Consider the following 15,561-nt stretch of genomic DNA (forward strand, 5'->3'; position numbering starts at 1 on the left):
AATTTTAGTTTAGGGTTTCTGGCCAGGCCTGATACTTCATGGAGGCAACGGAGGCGATTGCCTCCGTTGCCCCTTGCCATTGCCTTGGTGCCCTTGAAATGCTCCAGTAGAAATTTACAATTTCCTCATAGGGTGCCCTTTGCCAAAGAGAAAATGCCTTGGTGCCCTTGCCCTTTCAAAAACGAAGCATACAGGCCTGTCTGGCTGTTAATTCATGGATTTAGAATGGCTCAACACTGTCTGTTTTGTTTGCATCACTGTGTATATAATGTTAGATATCATATTGTTAATTTACCGACATACACAAATCAGGGGCCAATTTCATAGAGCTGCTTAAGCAAAAAATTTGCTTAAGCACGAAAATAGCTCGCTTATTTTCCACATGTTACTGGCAAAAATTTCATGCCATATACATTGCTTAGCATAACAATTGAGTGGAGTCTTGGCTGGTAATCTGATTTTACTAAGCAAGGATTTTGTTGCGTAAGCAAAATTTTGTGCTTAAGCAGCTCTACGAAATTGGGCCCAGGCCTGTTTTTAGTATACTCGAGCCTTATTCTCACTCCTGACTTGCAAAAAAAGTGAGTTTATGTGAGGCAAACTCAAAGTGAAACTAGAGGTCTGGAAAATAATGCTGCTGAAAAGGCAGTAGCCAGAAAGACCTATTTATGTAGGATGCACTCGTCCTCAAACCAGTCGTCTGTTTCATGATATAAACACACAGTGGAGTAAACAAGCTGGCAGTGACTGAAGTTGAAGCCGTTATTTAGGTCAGTCAGAAGGCTGGTAACTGACATGGTGACCTACATTAAATGAGGTGTTTGAAAAGACCAATGTCTATTATTGTGGTGTCCTATTCACGGTCATGGAGAGCTGCCAATCAGACGAGAGCGAGAGAGAGAAAGGAAAAAATGGCTCGTAGTTTGGTTTGCTGAGAATAAGTTGTGTACATGTTGGATGTCAAAAAGAGAAATGGAACTGGATGAGTGTAGAATAGTCTTTAGCCTTCGAGGAAATACTTTGCTAGGGTTGAAACATCATGCCATGAACTATTTTGGGGGCATGTACATGTAGGTCCTTTTGTTTCTTTGAGCAGTTTGCAACATACTATTTTTTTCTTCACATTTTTGCTTTGTAAGCAGAACCACAGTGTCTTGGCTGATGTAAGCCTTTCTTGGTTACTGGTGTTACACTTCAGAACGCAAAATATCTGTTGCGTTTATTTTGTGTCCCTACGTAGTACGTGCAAGTCTTAAGTAGCAGACTGTGTTGGGTGACCCATTAGTAGATGACCAATTTCAAGTACAATGTCCGTCATGTTACACCCAAAGATGGACTGGAGATAGGGGCTGAACGATCCCCAGCATCCCTACTTCTCCTCCTCCCCACCCCCCCCCCAACCAAACAAAGGACTTCATTATTGCCAACAGTTCTATTCAACCACAAATAATTGTATTTGTGATTATCAGATCATACCCCAAGCACTATGGACACATGAATATGTATGCCGCCCTTTAATCAACTCATACCATTCAGTGGTTTGTAGGAGGGGGAATTAAATATCCAAGCCAAGTCTCTTAAGGCAATTATGCTGATGAAGTTCAGGGCTTATTGAAAACAAATCTGAATTCATAGATGTATCAGATGATAGTATTACAGATAGACTATAGCTTTATAGACGGCACCAAACATTTCGGACTAAGCCGTTGGAGGATTTTCTCCAAAGCAAAGTCTTGTGAATAATGACTTATAATCTACATTTAATAGTGTTTGAATGTTGTGTTCTGTTTTGATGTTCTTAACATTGAATTAAGGATATAGAGGTGGGGGGGGATTGGGTTTCAATTATCCATGTCTGATCCACGTCAAATGTAAGGTATAAGACACAAATGATGAAGGTATAAGACACAGACGATGTGGAACAGGATAATGGCTCTGCTGTCATTGTTGCTTCCCTCTCCCAAGTTTTGTATGTCCGGTGATTTCCCATGTTGATAGTGGGTTCATCTAGATTCATACACATTAGCTTGTAGTACATTATGCATCCAGTCGCTGGGCTGCCAACCTACTGATGCAGAAACTTCCCTGACAATAAAGCCCGGTTCATACTTCCTGCGAATGCGAATGCAAAGCGAATTTGATGTGAATTTGACGTCACAACCCTCCTTTCGCAGCGATATTCGCAAGTGAGTTGAGCTCAACTCAACTCAGTGTGAATTTCGTTGCGAATTTGTGACGTCAACATTCGTGTCGCATTCGCATTCGCAAGATGTATGAACCGGGCTTAAACCAATCTCTCCATATTCTGAGGAAACAATTTGAAAATCTCCACGATTATGGAAATGTTGTTCCTGTTTGTGTGAAAGTAATTCTAAATATCTCCATGATTGTTGGACAAAATCTCCCTGATTGCAAGATGCAAATGTTGGCGTTTGCAAAGCACACCTTGAATCCTCTTTATATGTTGCTTTTTGATGGGATGCTGAGGTGTACCTAAAGTTTCCAAGATACGTTTCTTGAAACTGTAAAATTGATTCGTCAGCACGAAAATATTGTTTCCTTCTAAAATACAGCCATTTTGATTTCTCAGGACATTTTTTCCGGATTCCAATATTCATGAAAAAGGTAAAGCAGTCCCCAAAGGGAGAAAGAGATCACCCAAATTGTGTCCAAACCTGTAGTGTTGTATTTCTTGTGATGCACAGAGTCTGTTCAGTCTGTAGACCACCTGAATTGGAACATCTGAGAGGTTTTGGGGTCTAGAATAAGGGGGGATCCACGCCCGCAAGCCATTTTCGGAAATTTCTATTTCAGTCAAATCTCATCGCTGTAAAATAGCACTCACATTACATGCTGGTTTGAAATTGTCAACATGTTTTATCTCTTATGTTTGATCTCCCTTAAAATAGCCTGGATTTAAAATTTAGAAAAAGTTGTGCTGAGATATGACGTTTCGTTTTCGTGCGAGATAAGACATTCGGCGTTAAATCAAGATGCAAAATGGGAAACTTTTAAAGGGGCACCAAAGCTAACAAACAAGGGGCAATAGGTGACCTTCAGGTATGTTGAGACAGAGTTCCGAATGTGGCTGGCACTTAGCAGTAACAACTTAACACTGGGTTTGAATCCTACCCGAGTGATTCTCCTGCTGTTTTTCTTTTTTACAGAACTTCGGAAAGTACTGACTATACTAAGCTTAATACACCATGGTGTTAGTGTAAAAACAAATTAAACTTAACACTTGATACAAATGGATAAATCAAGTTGCCCTGCCTCCTTTAACACATTCGTTTCGCATACAATGTCTTTATTTTGCTACCTCAATTCATTTCTTTTCAACTGATATTTTTGTTCATTTTTTCTCCGCGTGAATAGCGTGAAAGAAACATGTAAACTGGACCTTATAGCAGCAATTTTCCCAACTCACAATCATCCCTTGCACATTCGAGTGTAAACCTACTGTGTTTCAGATGTCGTAATTTGCTAAAACCAAATCAAGAAAAAGTGCACGGCATTCACATTTCCCCATAGAAACCCCAATCAGACTTCTCTTTTCATGTTTTTGTTATTTATTGAAAATAATAGCGTCTAGTGTCTGTCGGGACAAGCTTGGAAACAGATGGAAACTGAACATATAATCAGAAATGGAGACTGATTAACAAAAGCATGCTTGTACATTGTCCCCCGACCTAATGGTAGCTAACACCAGCAGTGCAGCACTGAATTGTTACCGGCACAACGGTACAATATTGACAGTACTACAGGGGCACAACGGTGGACAAGCGTACGGTTGTATGCTGCTGCTGACGAGTGTATGCTATGCATAAACACTGAATGCATTGAAGTGATGTACAATGTAGCATTAAGCATAGTGCTTGTACGCCATCTGTTTTGCTGTGGGTTCCTTTCCATACTGTATGATGCTATCAACTTCAAACCGCTGTACTGTGAGAAACGTCGTCAACCTCATCTCGGCTATAGTCTGCCCACATACTAGGGAGTTGACATAGGTGCTATATTGCCAAAGATATAAAAAATTAAATGAAAATTTTGTGTCTGTTTTTTTTTTTTTTTGGATGCTAAGATGTTTTCAATAGCTGGCCTTGTCTTTGGGCGGCCACAGCTGTATAAAGTCAATCCATTAGAAAATCAATGGAACCTAACAATGCATGTTAATGTTAGGCTTTCTAATGGGGATGCTGTAATTCGATATGCATGTTTTTAGGATAAAATTTCCCTCTGCGTAATTTCTTTTTTATTTCTGGTCGGAAAACACGGGCGAGATTGTACAATAAGTAAAGCGTGAGTTTACCTTGGGAGTAGACACACTGATTTAATGAAGGATTTAATTGTTTTGGAAGGATGGGATTGTATTGTTTGCTGGCTGCGCTGATTGGAGGACGCCATGTTTGTTTTTAAGGACAGTGGAAGCGAGAGAAAGACTTAGTGTCCTGTTGAGAATGGGGAACCAAACGGAAGATTTGATTTGTGAGAAAAATATATAACATGGACAAAATAAAAACTGTTAATAATAATAATTGTTATCGGTTAAACGTCGTATGGTATTTGACTGGCAACCCCGAACAAAGATATTGACAAAATAGACCGCCAAGGTATAGATTGTTCAGTTGGTAGAGGGCTGGCACGTTAATCTGAAGGTTGTTTTGAGTCCCTCTCTAGTAAATTTATCTTTGTTCATCCCTCAAGTCAATGATAATATTATAATTATAACATTTATTGAGCGCTTTGTACATAGATTTCTGAGCCCTATAGTCATACTATTCAGATTGAAATACAAATGGGTTTTAAAGACATTGGACACTATTGGTAAATGTCAAAGACTAGTCTTCACAGTTGGTGTATCTCAACATATGCATAAAATAACAAACCTGTGAAAATTTGAGCTCAATCGGTCGTCGAAGTTGCGAGATATTAATGAAAGAAAAAAAAACCCCTTGTTACACGAAGTTGTGTGCGTTTAGATGGTTGATTTCGAGACCTCAAATTCTAAACTTGAGGTCTCGAAATCAATTTGTGGAAAATTACTCCTTTCTCGAAAACTCTGTCACTTCAGAGGGAGCCGTTTCTCACAAGTTTTATACCATCAATCTCTCCCCATTACTCGTTACCAAGTAAGGTTTTATGCTAATAATTGTTTTGAGTCATTACCAATAGTGTCCACTGCCTTTAAGTAGCGATTTGTATCCATTGCAGGTGCCGCTACACCAATACTTTCCCCTTGCTTTGGTGATTAAAAAGCATTGAAGCTATTCTCCAAGAGAAAAAAAAATGCATCATTGGAAAGTTTAGCTTGAATAAAAACAAATTTGCTGCGAAAAGAGCTGATGGTCCGTGGTGATTAATTAATGAGTGGAATGCTAATGAGGATTTTATGACTTGTTAACGAGAATTTTTGACTAGCTAATAAGAAGTCAATGAACAGTAGCAGGGACTCTGTTAAACTTGACGGTGCGAGACTTTGATCTGTATAACCAAACCAAAGTTCTCTCGGCAATATGTTCTTTGGAGGCTGAAGCCCTTTTTCACATGACAGCAATTTAGAAAGGGTCCCTTGCTTTATTTAGCATGGTTGTAAAATTATACCAATGCACCTCGTATGAAAGGACAATAATTTTTAGAAATTTCCACAAAGGACAGAAATTTTGTGAAGATTTCATGTGGGACCTTGGACAGTCCGAGCATTGTCGTCCTTTCACTGTTCACACAAAGTGCAATTTGTCTTGCTATAATTAAGCAAGTGACCCTTGCTAAATTGCTGTCATGTGAAAAGGGCTTTCCAGTATTTATCTGTGAAAATGACACTCATATTACATGTGTAGCCATCACAGGCTTAGCTAAAATTTAGCATGTGACCCCTGTTAAATAGCTGTCTTGTGATAAAGGCTTTGCAGTATTTATCTGCGAAAATGACACTCATATTACATGTCACTTTAGCAGGATATTTGCGTCACGACTTTTACCATTGAGTAGCTCTCTCGTCTCAAAGTTAAAGAAATAAATCATCTCGCTTGTTTTTAATTAAGACGACGCCAAACACATACTTTCCTGTCAATCTGTCAGTGAATTTTTCGCTTAAAAATGGTGGAAGTGCTGTGGTTTATGTGTGTAGTGTTGTATCTGGAATCCATTTCATAGACTATACAAACGGTCCATACAGCATTCAGAATTATAAAGACTGACAAAGTGAGCAGAATAGTTTATTCATAAAATCAAAGGGAAGATGCAAATTGCAGGGGTGTGATTTTTACCTGGTTTTAGGATTTTTCTTAAAATTGCCTTGAGACTTCAGATTTTCTTGAAATAAGGTGAAGCAATCACCAAAAGAAGAAAGAACTAGTTCACATTGTGCCCTAGTGTTGTATTGTATTGCTGGTGTTGCCCAGAGTCTGTAAACCCCCTTGAATTTCAATGTGTGGGAGGTTTTAGGATTTTTCTTAAAATTGCCTTGAGACTTCAGATTTTCTTGAAATAAGGTGAAGCAATCACCAAAAGAAGAAAGAACTAGTTCACATTGTGCCCTAGTGTTGTATTGTATTGCTGGTGTTGCCCAGAGTCTGTAAACCCCCTTGAATTTCAATGTGTGGGAGGTTTCGGGTCTTGCATAAAAGGGGAGCCCAGTGTGTCACAAGCCATTTCCAGGAATATCCTACATTCATCTAATCACATGCATGAAACCATTTTATTGTAAAGTATAAAGTTTATGCTCATATTAGGGGGGATGCTCTTGTAAGTTAAATTTGGTTAATGTCCTGCCCAGCGCAATCTCCCTCAATGGTGGTTTACTGGCCAAATACTAGTTTAAACACTGGAGGACCAGTCACAATTCTCTTTCAAGTGGTCATGCTGGCTAGTTCAGTGTTAAAAAGCATCCATGTTTCATTTGACATATATGAGTAGTGAAAAAGCTGACGGGACCAGTGAAATGACAACTGGTCCAGCTGGTCAGTCACTAAAGGAATTAAGGGCAAACCCTGCTGCCCCCACGTTTCATAGATTAGGGAACCTTTGGGCAAACCTTTCTTTTTAGTTTTACGCTCCGCCAACCAACCCCCTCCCATGCCGAATCAAAATCCGATATTATTAGTGCACATCTGTGCAAGGAATTTCCACAATCTGTGTGAAGTCATTTGTTATACTTACTCTTTCTTTTTGTGTACTCCTCCCTCCCCTTTGACAGGTCTGCTCTGGATGGTCGTGGTGATGAATCCTGGCTACTCCCAGAGGGAGAAGATGACATGGAAGGAACAGCTGGTACAGTGGGGATCCAATGACCTTTGCCCCCTGGAAGACGCTGATGCAAGAAACAATTTGACCAATCCCTCTCTTGTTGGTGTGCTGAACAACCCACCAGGTGAATATTATAACATTCATTATCCATCACTCCTCATACTGTCATTTAAAGACAATGGACACTATTGGTAATTGTCAAAGACCAGTCTTCTCACTTGGTGTATCTCAACATATGCATAAAATAACAAACCTGTGAAAATTTGAACTCGATTGGTCGTCGGAGTTGCGAGATAACTATGATGAATGAAAAAAAAACACCCTTATCACACAAAGTTGTGTGCGTTCAGGTGCTTGATTTCGAGACCTCAAATTTTGAACTTGAGGTCTCAAAATCAAATACGTGGAAAATTACTTCTTTCTCGAAAACTACGTCACTTCAGAGGGAGCCGTTTCTCACAATGTTTTATACCATCAACCCTCTCCCCATTACTCGTTACCAAGTGAGGTTTTATGCTGATAATTATTTTGAGTCATTACCAATAGTGTCCACTCCCTTTAAACAGGAAACATATTTTTCATTGACATGGTAATGTAGGTATGTAGCTAAGCTGACAAACACATTATCTAATGAGAAATTAAAGAAAGGGTTAACCACAAAACAGTAAACATGTGGGTACAACCATTTGTGAAAGCTCTTGTGGGAGGAGTGTTGGCAATGATTAGAGCCGGTGGGTGGTCTTAATGTTTCAAACAGTGTACTCTGCTCGTTTTCAGAGCCATTGCTCCCCAAAAAAGGTTTACACATGGCTTCAACCGCAAGTTACAAAAAAACAAATTAGAAATTAAAGCGTTACACACCACTTAAGTTTTCATCCAAACTAAAATCTATTCATATATAAAATGTTTTGGCGTTTCTTATAGTTTCAAATACTAAATCTCCCAACATACATCCAGAACCTGCTACATCTTCATGCTCCACCCAGGCACCTCAGATCATCGTCCACCAAACTTCTAAACATTCCACGCACACGCCATTCATGGGGAGCCCGCTCCTTCTCACACTCTGGCCCATCACTATGGACCGAACTCCCCCCTAAACTTCGACAACTCACTACATATTCCAGCTTCAAAACCCATTTGAAAACTTATTTGTGTGCTTAACTATATTCTTTGCATTCTGGCTTCGGCATCTCTCCTGCGCCAGGAGTGTCTTTTAGACAGACATGGCGCATTATAAATTGCCACTATTATTATTATTATTATTATTGATTCTTGATACTGTACAATAGTACACTGGGAGTTGAGGTTGTAAAACAGATTGAGCAATTCAAACTTTCCACAAATCCACTTTCTAATTTTATTGTGTTCTTAATACCATTTTGAACACCCTTCTGTATAAAGTTACTGAAGTGGATTCCCAAAACCAATAGTAATGCATAAGCAGACCAACTAGTTTCGGTCTCACACTAGTCAACATTCCTTTGTTCTCTCCAACAATTGCTGACTACATACTAAGCAAATTTTCCTCCGGATTTGAAAATGATAAAAAGGAATGCATATTTGGTTTGTGGTAACACCATGTGTGTGTCTTCTTGCTTTGTAGACTATGTTCTTATGAGAACTTGTCTTCTATACAGTTGGCTCTCGTTATAAAGAGCACTCTTGAAAAGAGGTTTTGCTTTTTAAACTGAACATTCTAAAGCCCTGTTTTTGGTGTTTTTTTTGCTCTCCTCTTTATAAACACTCTTCCTGGTATAAAGAGTTGGCAGTGGACACTATTGGTAATTACTCAAAGTAATTTTTAGCATAAAACCTTACTTGGTAGCGAGTAGTGGGGAGAGGTTGGTAGTATAAAACATTGTGAGATAAGGCTCCCTCTGAAGTGGAGTACTTTTCGAGAAAGAAGTAATTTTCCACAAATTTGAATTCGAGACCTCAGATTTAGAATTTGAGGTCTCGAAATCAAGCATCTGGAAGCACACAACTTCGTGTGAAAAGAGTATTTTTTTTTTCTTTATTATCTCGCAACTTCGATGACCGATTGAGCTCAAATTTTCACAGGTTTGTTATTTTATGCATATGTTGAGATACACCAAGTGAGAAGACTGGTCTTTGACAATGACCAATAGTGTCCACTGTCTTTAACTTGGCCAGTCACAGCTACTCCATTATAAAGAGAGTCAACTGTTTTCTGCTACATCAGAGTAGATTTTTCAGAATTCGAGAGACTCTCTTTTTTTACTTGTCATAAAAAAAAATCATAAAAATATAAAAGGCGTGAATAGTTGTTGAAATAACCTCCGTTAAAATGTCATGTTATTTTCATGAATGTCATCAGCTGCTGCAGATGCAGACAGGCCTCGGACGATCTTCACTCGAGCCATTGAAGCCTGCGACTTACAGTGGCTCGACAATCATCTACAAGGCATCCTCAATAATAAATTATATCACAGTAGTATACACCACTCCGATGCAGAGGTCGGCGGATTGGACTCCGACGGGCATCAGCTATGGTCCGGTGAGTATTTATGTTAGATAATTTAGAAACTCAGACGGCGATAACCTTTTAGGTTCCTCACCCACCCTCTACCAGTCGAAGAAATAATTTAGTCCATTGGTATACCACTTTGCATAATAATGTTTTATCGATACCCTCCTCCCCTTGTGCAGAAGGTTGACGTGGTGGTTTAGTCTGTCCGCTTGGTAGTACTACTACAAGAAACAGCGTGTGTATATGATACTGGATCCTTCAACGTTTACACGTCTGTAATAGTAATTTATTGTGCACAAGAAACCTTATACACAGGGACACAATGTGATTAATTAACTATGACACCGCGAAAAACTGCCGGGTACCAGCCGATGCTGACCCTCATGAACGTGTGTGGTATCACTTCGTCCGTTATGACAAATCTGTACTCCTGACTGACATGTGCGTGTGTGGTGTGTGTGTGTGTGTATGGATGGTCTGTGTTCATTAGTTAATTGCAGTCCCTTATCACCAGTGTAGACCCATCACCACACACTACAGATGCACCAAACTGCTTGCAGGGCTTTTAGACGCCACACATGTGTGTGTGTGTGTGGCCTGACTACTATCTGCATTTAACTTTGATGATGAAGCGATGTGGTTCTGCTCGAGTCATCTTCGGAGCCAGCGACCATATCTCAACATGTAGCCATCAGGCCTGGGGTTGTGTACTTGGCCTTGTGCCTTTAAACGCAAGGGATAGCGCATTTACATTTTATGATTAGTTTGCGTGTAGATACCTAATTTTATGTTTTTAAAGTTGAATTAAAAAAAGTGCATCTCTCAATTTTGTCCTTGATACTGTCGGACAAAAAGGCACGTTTTCAATAAATTTTGATTGCATCAAAATCTTTTATGTATTAGGTGGGATCGTCAACAACTCAAATTACTCTCTATTCATTTATTCTGCTGTGTATTTTTTTTTTACATTGAAACTGAAGCAGACTTTATAATTTATTGCCACACGTAACCAAAGAAGAACATACTGCTAATTCTACACACATGTTCTCCTTGTATCCCATAAGCTGTTTTGTTCCGCGAAATGGCAACAGAATTCAATAGTTTGTACTGTAACAATACTAGTACAGGAAAGGCCTTTTGAAGTTTCTTGTTTTGTTGTTATTGAAATGTTACACGTCCCAAGCCTCGCCTGTCCTTATCGAGTGAACCTCCAAATGAAATGAAAATGAGGCAAAATGAGACGCTGTCCCATTGAGCTGACCTGTGTATCAAACAGGCACAGTTCAGTGTACTATGTCTAAACCCAACCAAGGTTTCCCCTCTATGCAAGAAGACCCTGCTAGGCCTATGGGGGAAGCCACGGTATGATGCAGCAACGAACACCGCTGGTTGAATTAGCCGCTGCCGTTAAGCCACTTTACCCAATATGCATTGCATTTGGGGCTGCACTTTCCCTGCAGGCGTTGTTGCACTAGCCTAGCCCCCGCCATGCTATCCCACATACCGTGTTAGTGCAGTGCACTATGGCATAACACTCCAAGGCATGTATATGAAAATGTCCAAGGTATCGCATTGGTGGGTGTTAGTAACCGAAAGACATCTTGGCCAGAGCGGCTTCGGTGTCACCTTCTCTTGTTTACCGAAACAAAAAATTCCTCAAAGATAAAGAAAAAAAGGGCCTGTAGTATTATGAGAGCTAGAAAATCCCACAGAGCTTTCGTTCCACCAATCGGAGTCAGGTATAAAATATGCAGTTTAGTAGTAGAAAGAGAAAGTTTGGAATATTCATTATTGGTGATGAAGTTTATCATGCTATAATCTGGACTATGGATTAAATTTTGGGCACAACCAAGTCCAGGATCCTTCTGTGAAACGACCCATGTGTGTAATGCTATGCAAATCCCACACAGGCCATGCCTACATCCTTAGGGTACTACTTGCTTCGAACCACGGCATCGTGTTTTAGCAGGGAGCCCGGCTACAATCCCCCTATGCTGTTTAGTGGTGCAGCTAACGGGATCAACTAGAACCTGGCTCCATGGTTTTTGTGTGATTCCACTCATGTGAATTACAGGGTTATACACGCAACGCAGGGTGTTGATATGAACTAGATATATAAATAAGTGACTCATAGTAGATTGCCAGAGACTTAAGTTTTTCTTTCTGAACAGGGACAAAGACTCGATCGAGCCCCGCTCTGTTTTTAAATTGTGTAAATAAAGTCAAGCATAAAATTAATTTATGTCCACTGACCTTTTTAATATAAACATACATGTACTTGGTGATTAAAGAATGGGTGTTTCGTGGTCTGAAAAACATGTAGGCTCTTATCAATAAGAATTGTGACTCAGCTGAATTTCTTTAACCCCCCACCACCCACAGTTTCAAGAAGTGATTATTGTTTTTCTTATAAACGACTCAAGATTAAACAAGCATCAGTAATGTCTTTATTGATGTTATCGTCTGACAGTTATTGCATACAACACTGTTGCAGGCATGTTATTTTTCTTACTTAAAAAGGCAGTGGACACTATTGGTAAATGTCAAAGACTAGTCTTCACAGTTGGTGTATCTCAACATATGCATAAAATAACAAACTTGTGAAAATTTGAGCTCAATCGGTCATCGAACTTGCGAGATAATAAAGAAAGAAAAAAAACACCCTTGTCAATTGAAGTTGTGTGCGTTTAGATGGTTGATTTCAATACCTCAAGTTCTAAATCTGAGGTCTCAAAAACAAATTTGTGGAAAATGACTTCTTTCTTGAAAACTATGGCACTTCAGATGGAGCCGTTTCTCATGATGTTTTATATCATCAACTTCTCCCCATTACTCATCACCAAGAAAGGTTTGATGCTAATAATTATGTTGAGTAATTACCAATAGTGTCCACTGCCTTTAAGTCTGAGAGTAAGATGAGACCAAACGGACTCTTTTCAGAACCATTACTCCTTCAAAAGAGATTTTTTTCATGGTTATACCCGCAAGTTTACCATTATTTACAATTTGTTTTAGACTGTTTTCCTAATGTTTGTGCTCTTAGAAAAATCAGCAAAAGTATAATTAATAAGCCTGAAATAGCTTTAGAACCCTATACATGTGGGTCAGCCCTTTACTTGTTGTCTTTAAAGGCAGTGGACACTAATTGGTAATTACTCAAAATAATTATTATCATAAAACCTTTCTTGGTGACGAGTAATGGGGAGAGGTTGATAGTATAAAACATTGTGAGAAACGGCTTCCTCTGAAGTGCCTTAGTTTTTGAGAAAGAAGTAATTTTCCCCGAATTTGACTTTGAGACCTCAGATTTAGAACTTGAGGTCTCGAAATCAACCATCTAAATGCACACAACTTTGTGTGACAGGGGTGTTTTTTTCTTTCACTACTATCTTGCAAGTTTGATGACCAATTGAGCTTAAATTTTCACAGGTTTGTTATTTTATGCATATGTTGAGATACACGAACTGTGAAGGCTAGTCTTTGACAATTACCATCCGTGTCCACTGCCTTTAAAAAGTATTGAAACCTTTTCTCAAGGAAAATGCCTTCATTCTACAATTCTGACCAGTACCTTTGTTTTCCGTTTCTATCAGTGTAAAAGGGACTAGAATATTTGGTTGAGCTCAATAAAATAACTTTCATATTCTTTTGTGAGAATACTTTCCTGTAAAGTTTGTATTTTTCTGTTGCTTTCTTTGCCTGTTGTATCAGAACATCTACCGACAGCCTGTGCCAGAGTAGATGCATTAAGATCCCATGGCTACCCAAGGAAAGCCCTACGATTAGCTGTCAGTATCGTCAGGAATCTTAAGAAATATCAACGAGACAGCCTAAAGCAACTCAAACCAAGTAAGTTTCCCCCCCCCCCTCCCTTTTTATTTGCCATGGACAGCAACTCAAACCAAGTATTGTTATTTATATTCTACCCCCTTTTTTTGCTGTGTACTTGCAGGAAAAATACTGAATGATGAATAAATAATAAAAAATAAATAAAAAATTTTAAAAAACGGCTCTTATATAGCGCAATTCCGAAAAGTGATCCACTGCGCTTTACACCCAAAAACAATAGCATTATGAGCACCACTGAGTGACTGATTTGAGGGCTATATAACAAGCCGCTCAAAACTATTTTGACTTGGAACATTAAAATTAAAAAAAATCCCACTCAGTTTGTTTTTTTCATCCGAAAAAAGGAAACACCTCAGACAGATAATTGTCCCCCTCAAAAAGTTGTAACATCTTTTTTCCTGGTTGGTTAAAAAAAGGTTTCTGGCGTAATTTACCTGTTGTGAGTACGACGGCCTTAAATGGTTAATTACTCTTTGAGACTATCCACGTGCCACTATTAAATTGAAATACTAACTTGTGTCGGTTCCAGTGGAACAAGACTAAAGATGTTATCTTGGTGACAGATATTGAGTTTTTAATTTCTTCTAAGTATCCTTCCCGTAGTTGTCAGAAGGGGCCCATGTAAAGCTTGAGACAATTCACAGACAATTCCTCCTAATAAACCCACCTTCCCCTTATGTCATTTGTCATCTTGAAGACTGGTTCCTGGGTCTCAAGTCTGGTTCCTTCCTCCATGCTGTCAGCACCTGTAATACCTGCTAATTACCTGTCATGTTTAAATCATTCCGAGGGAAGAGCATGATACAGCAAATTTTTAAGTTCGTTTTTAGAGCCAGGTATGAAGTTGAATTTACACAAACAGACACTTAAGCTTAAAACAGCAAATTTTGTGAAGTTTGTTTAGCGCCAGGTGAAGTTGTGGTAAGCCCAGTTCATATTTCCTGCGAATGCGATTCCAATTTTGACGTCATGAATCACAATGAATAACTCGCGTCAGTTGACATGTGCTCAACTCCTGCGAAACATTCTTTGCGAAAACAGCCCTGTGATGTCAAAATTTGAATCGCATTCTTATTCGCAAGAAGGATGAACCGGGCTTGACATGAACAAACACTCAAAAGCTTAAGACATGATCGTGTAGTACAACTTAATGTGGTATCTGGCAATGAAAGATTCCCAGCCGACCAGCTTGTTCATATGAGCACCAAATCCGCTTGGAAAGTTATCAAAACGGGATAGAAAAGGAAATCGTTGTATCAGACTCTCTGTTTCCGAAAGGGTGTGTTAAATCTTTTAAGGATTATCAGAGGAGCCTGAGACTTTGGGTTGTTCCCCGTACGTAACCTATCACACACACACACATACACACACAGAAAATACGAAAGGCTATGCACGTGTAGGTAGTCAGTGTACAGCTTAAAATCTTAGGAGCTGAAACGGGGTGCCTGTAGGTAGTAATTTACGTCTACTCCATGATATTGGACGATATCCCGTTGAGAGGGGTGCAGTGTGGAAGGAAGGATAAGCAGTCATTAGAGCTGGGTGGGGGAGTTAACTCTAGACTGTCTGTACTCTGTGGACACCCTTGATAAAATAGCATTAAGACCTTGAGAGCGATGAACCAAAGCCCTTGGTGGATTGAATCACTGCGCAGTAAGGGGGTTATGTCAACCACGTTGGATGCCATAGCGTTGTCTTGTGTTTGTTGGGGTCATACCTTCTTATGAAGCGTAAATGCCTGGGAGGCATATGGCGATTGCCTCTGTACCCCCTGTTCATTGCCTCCGTGCTCTTGAAATGCCCCTGTAGAAATTACCAACTCACAACTACTGAAGATGAAAGTTCTTAAATAACATATGTGTCCATGAGGTTAAATTCTGGCACCCCTTTGCTTCCAAATTCTTACACAGTTTTTCCCCCACTTGTACAGAAGTACACCCCCCGCCCCCCCCCCCCCAGTAAAAGAGTTT

At 39.5% G+C, this 15,561-nt stretch overlaps 1 protein-coding gene across 1 annotated transcript in view; it reads left to right on the forward strand.

Moving 5' to 3' along the window:
- LOC117297525 (zinc finger SWIM domain-containing protein 6-like) overlaps window positions 1-15,561 on the forward strand; it is a 65,755-nt gene that overhangs the window by 38,467 nt on the left and 11,727 nt on the right. Inside the window, exons 5-7 of the mRNA XM_033780611.1 lie at window positions 7,199-7,372; window positions 9,590-9,769; window positions 13,454-13,591. Coding sequence (XP_033636502.1) covers window positions 7,199-7,372; window positions 9,590-9,769; window positions 13,454-13,591 — 492 coding nt within the window. The remainder of the gene's footprint in view (window positions 1-7,198; window positions 7,373-9,589; window positions 9,770-13,453; window positions 13,592-15,561) is intronic.

The sequence above is a fragment of the Asterias rubens genome, chromosome 12 (assembly GCF_902459465.1).
Source record: "Asterias rubens chromosome 12, eAstRub1.3, whole genome shotgun sequence".
Taxonomy (NCBI): Eukaryota; Metazoa; Echinodermata; class Asteroidea; order Forcipulatida; family Asteriidae; genus Asterias; species Asterias rubens.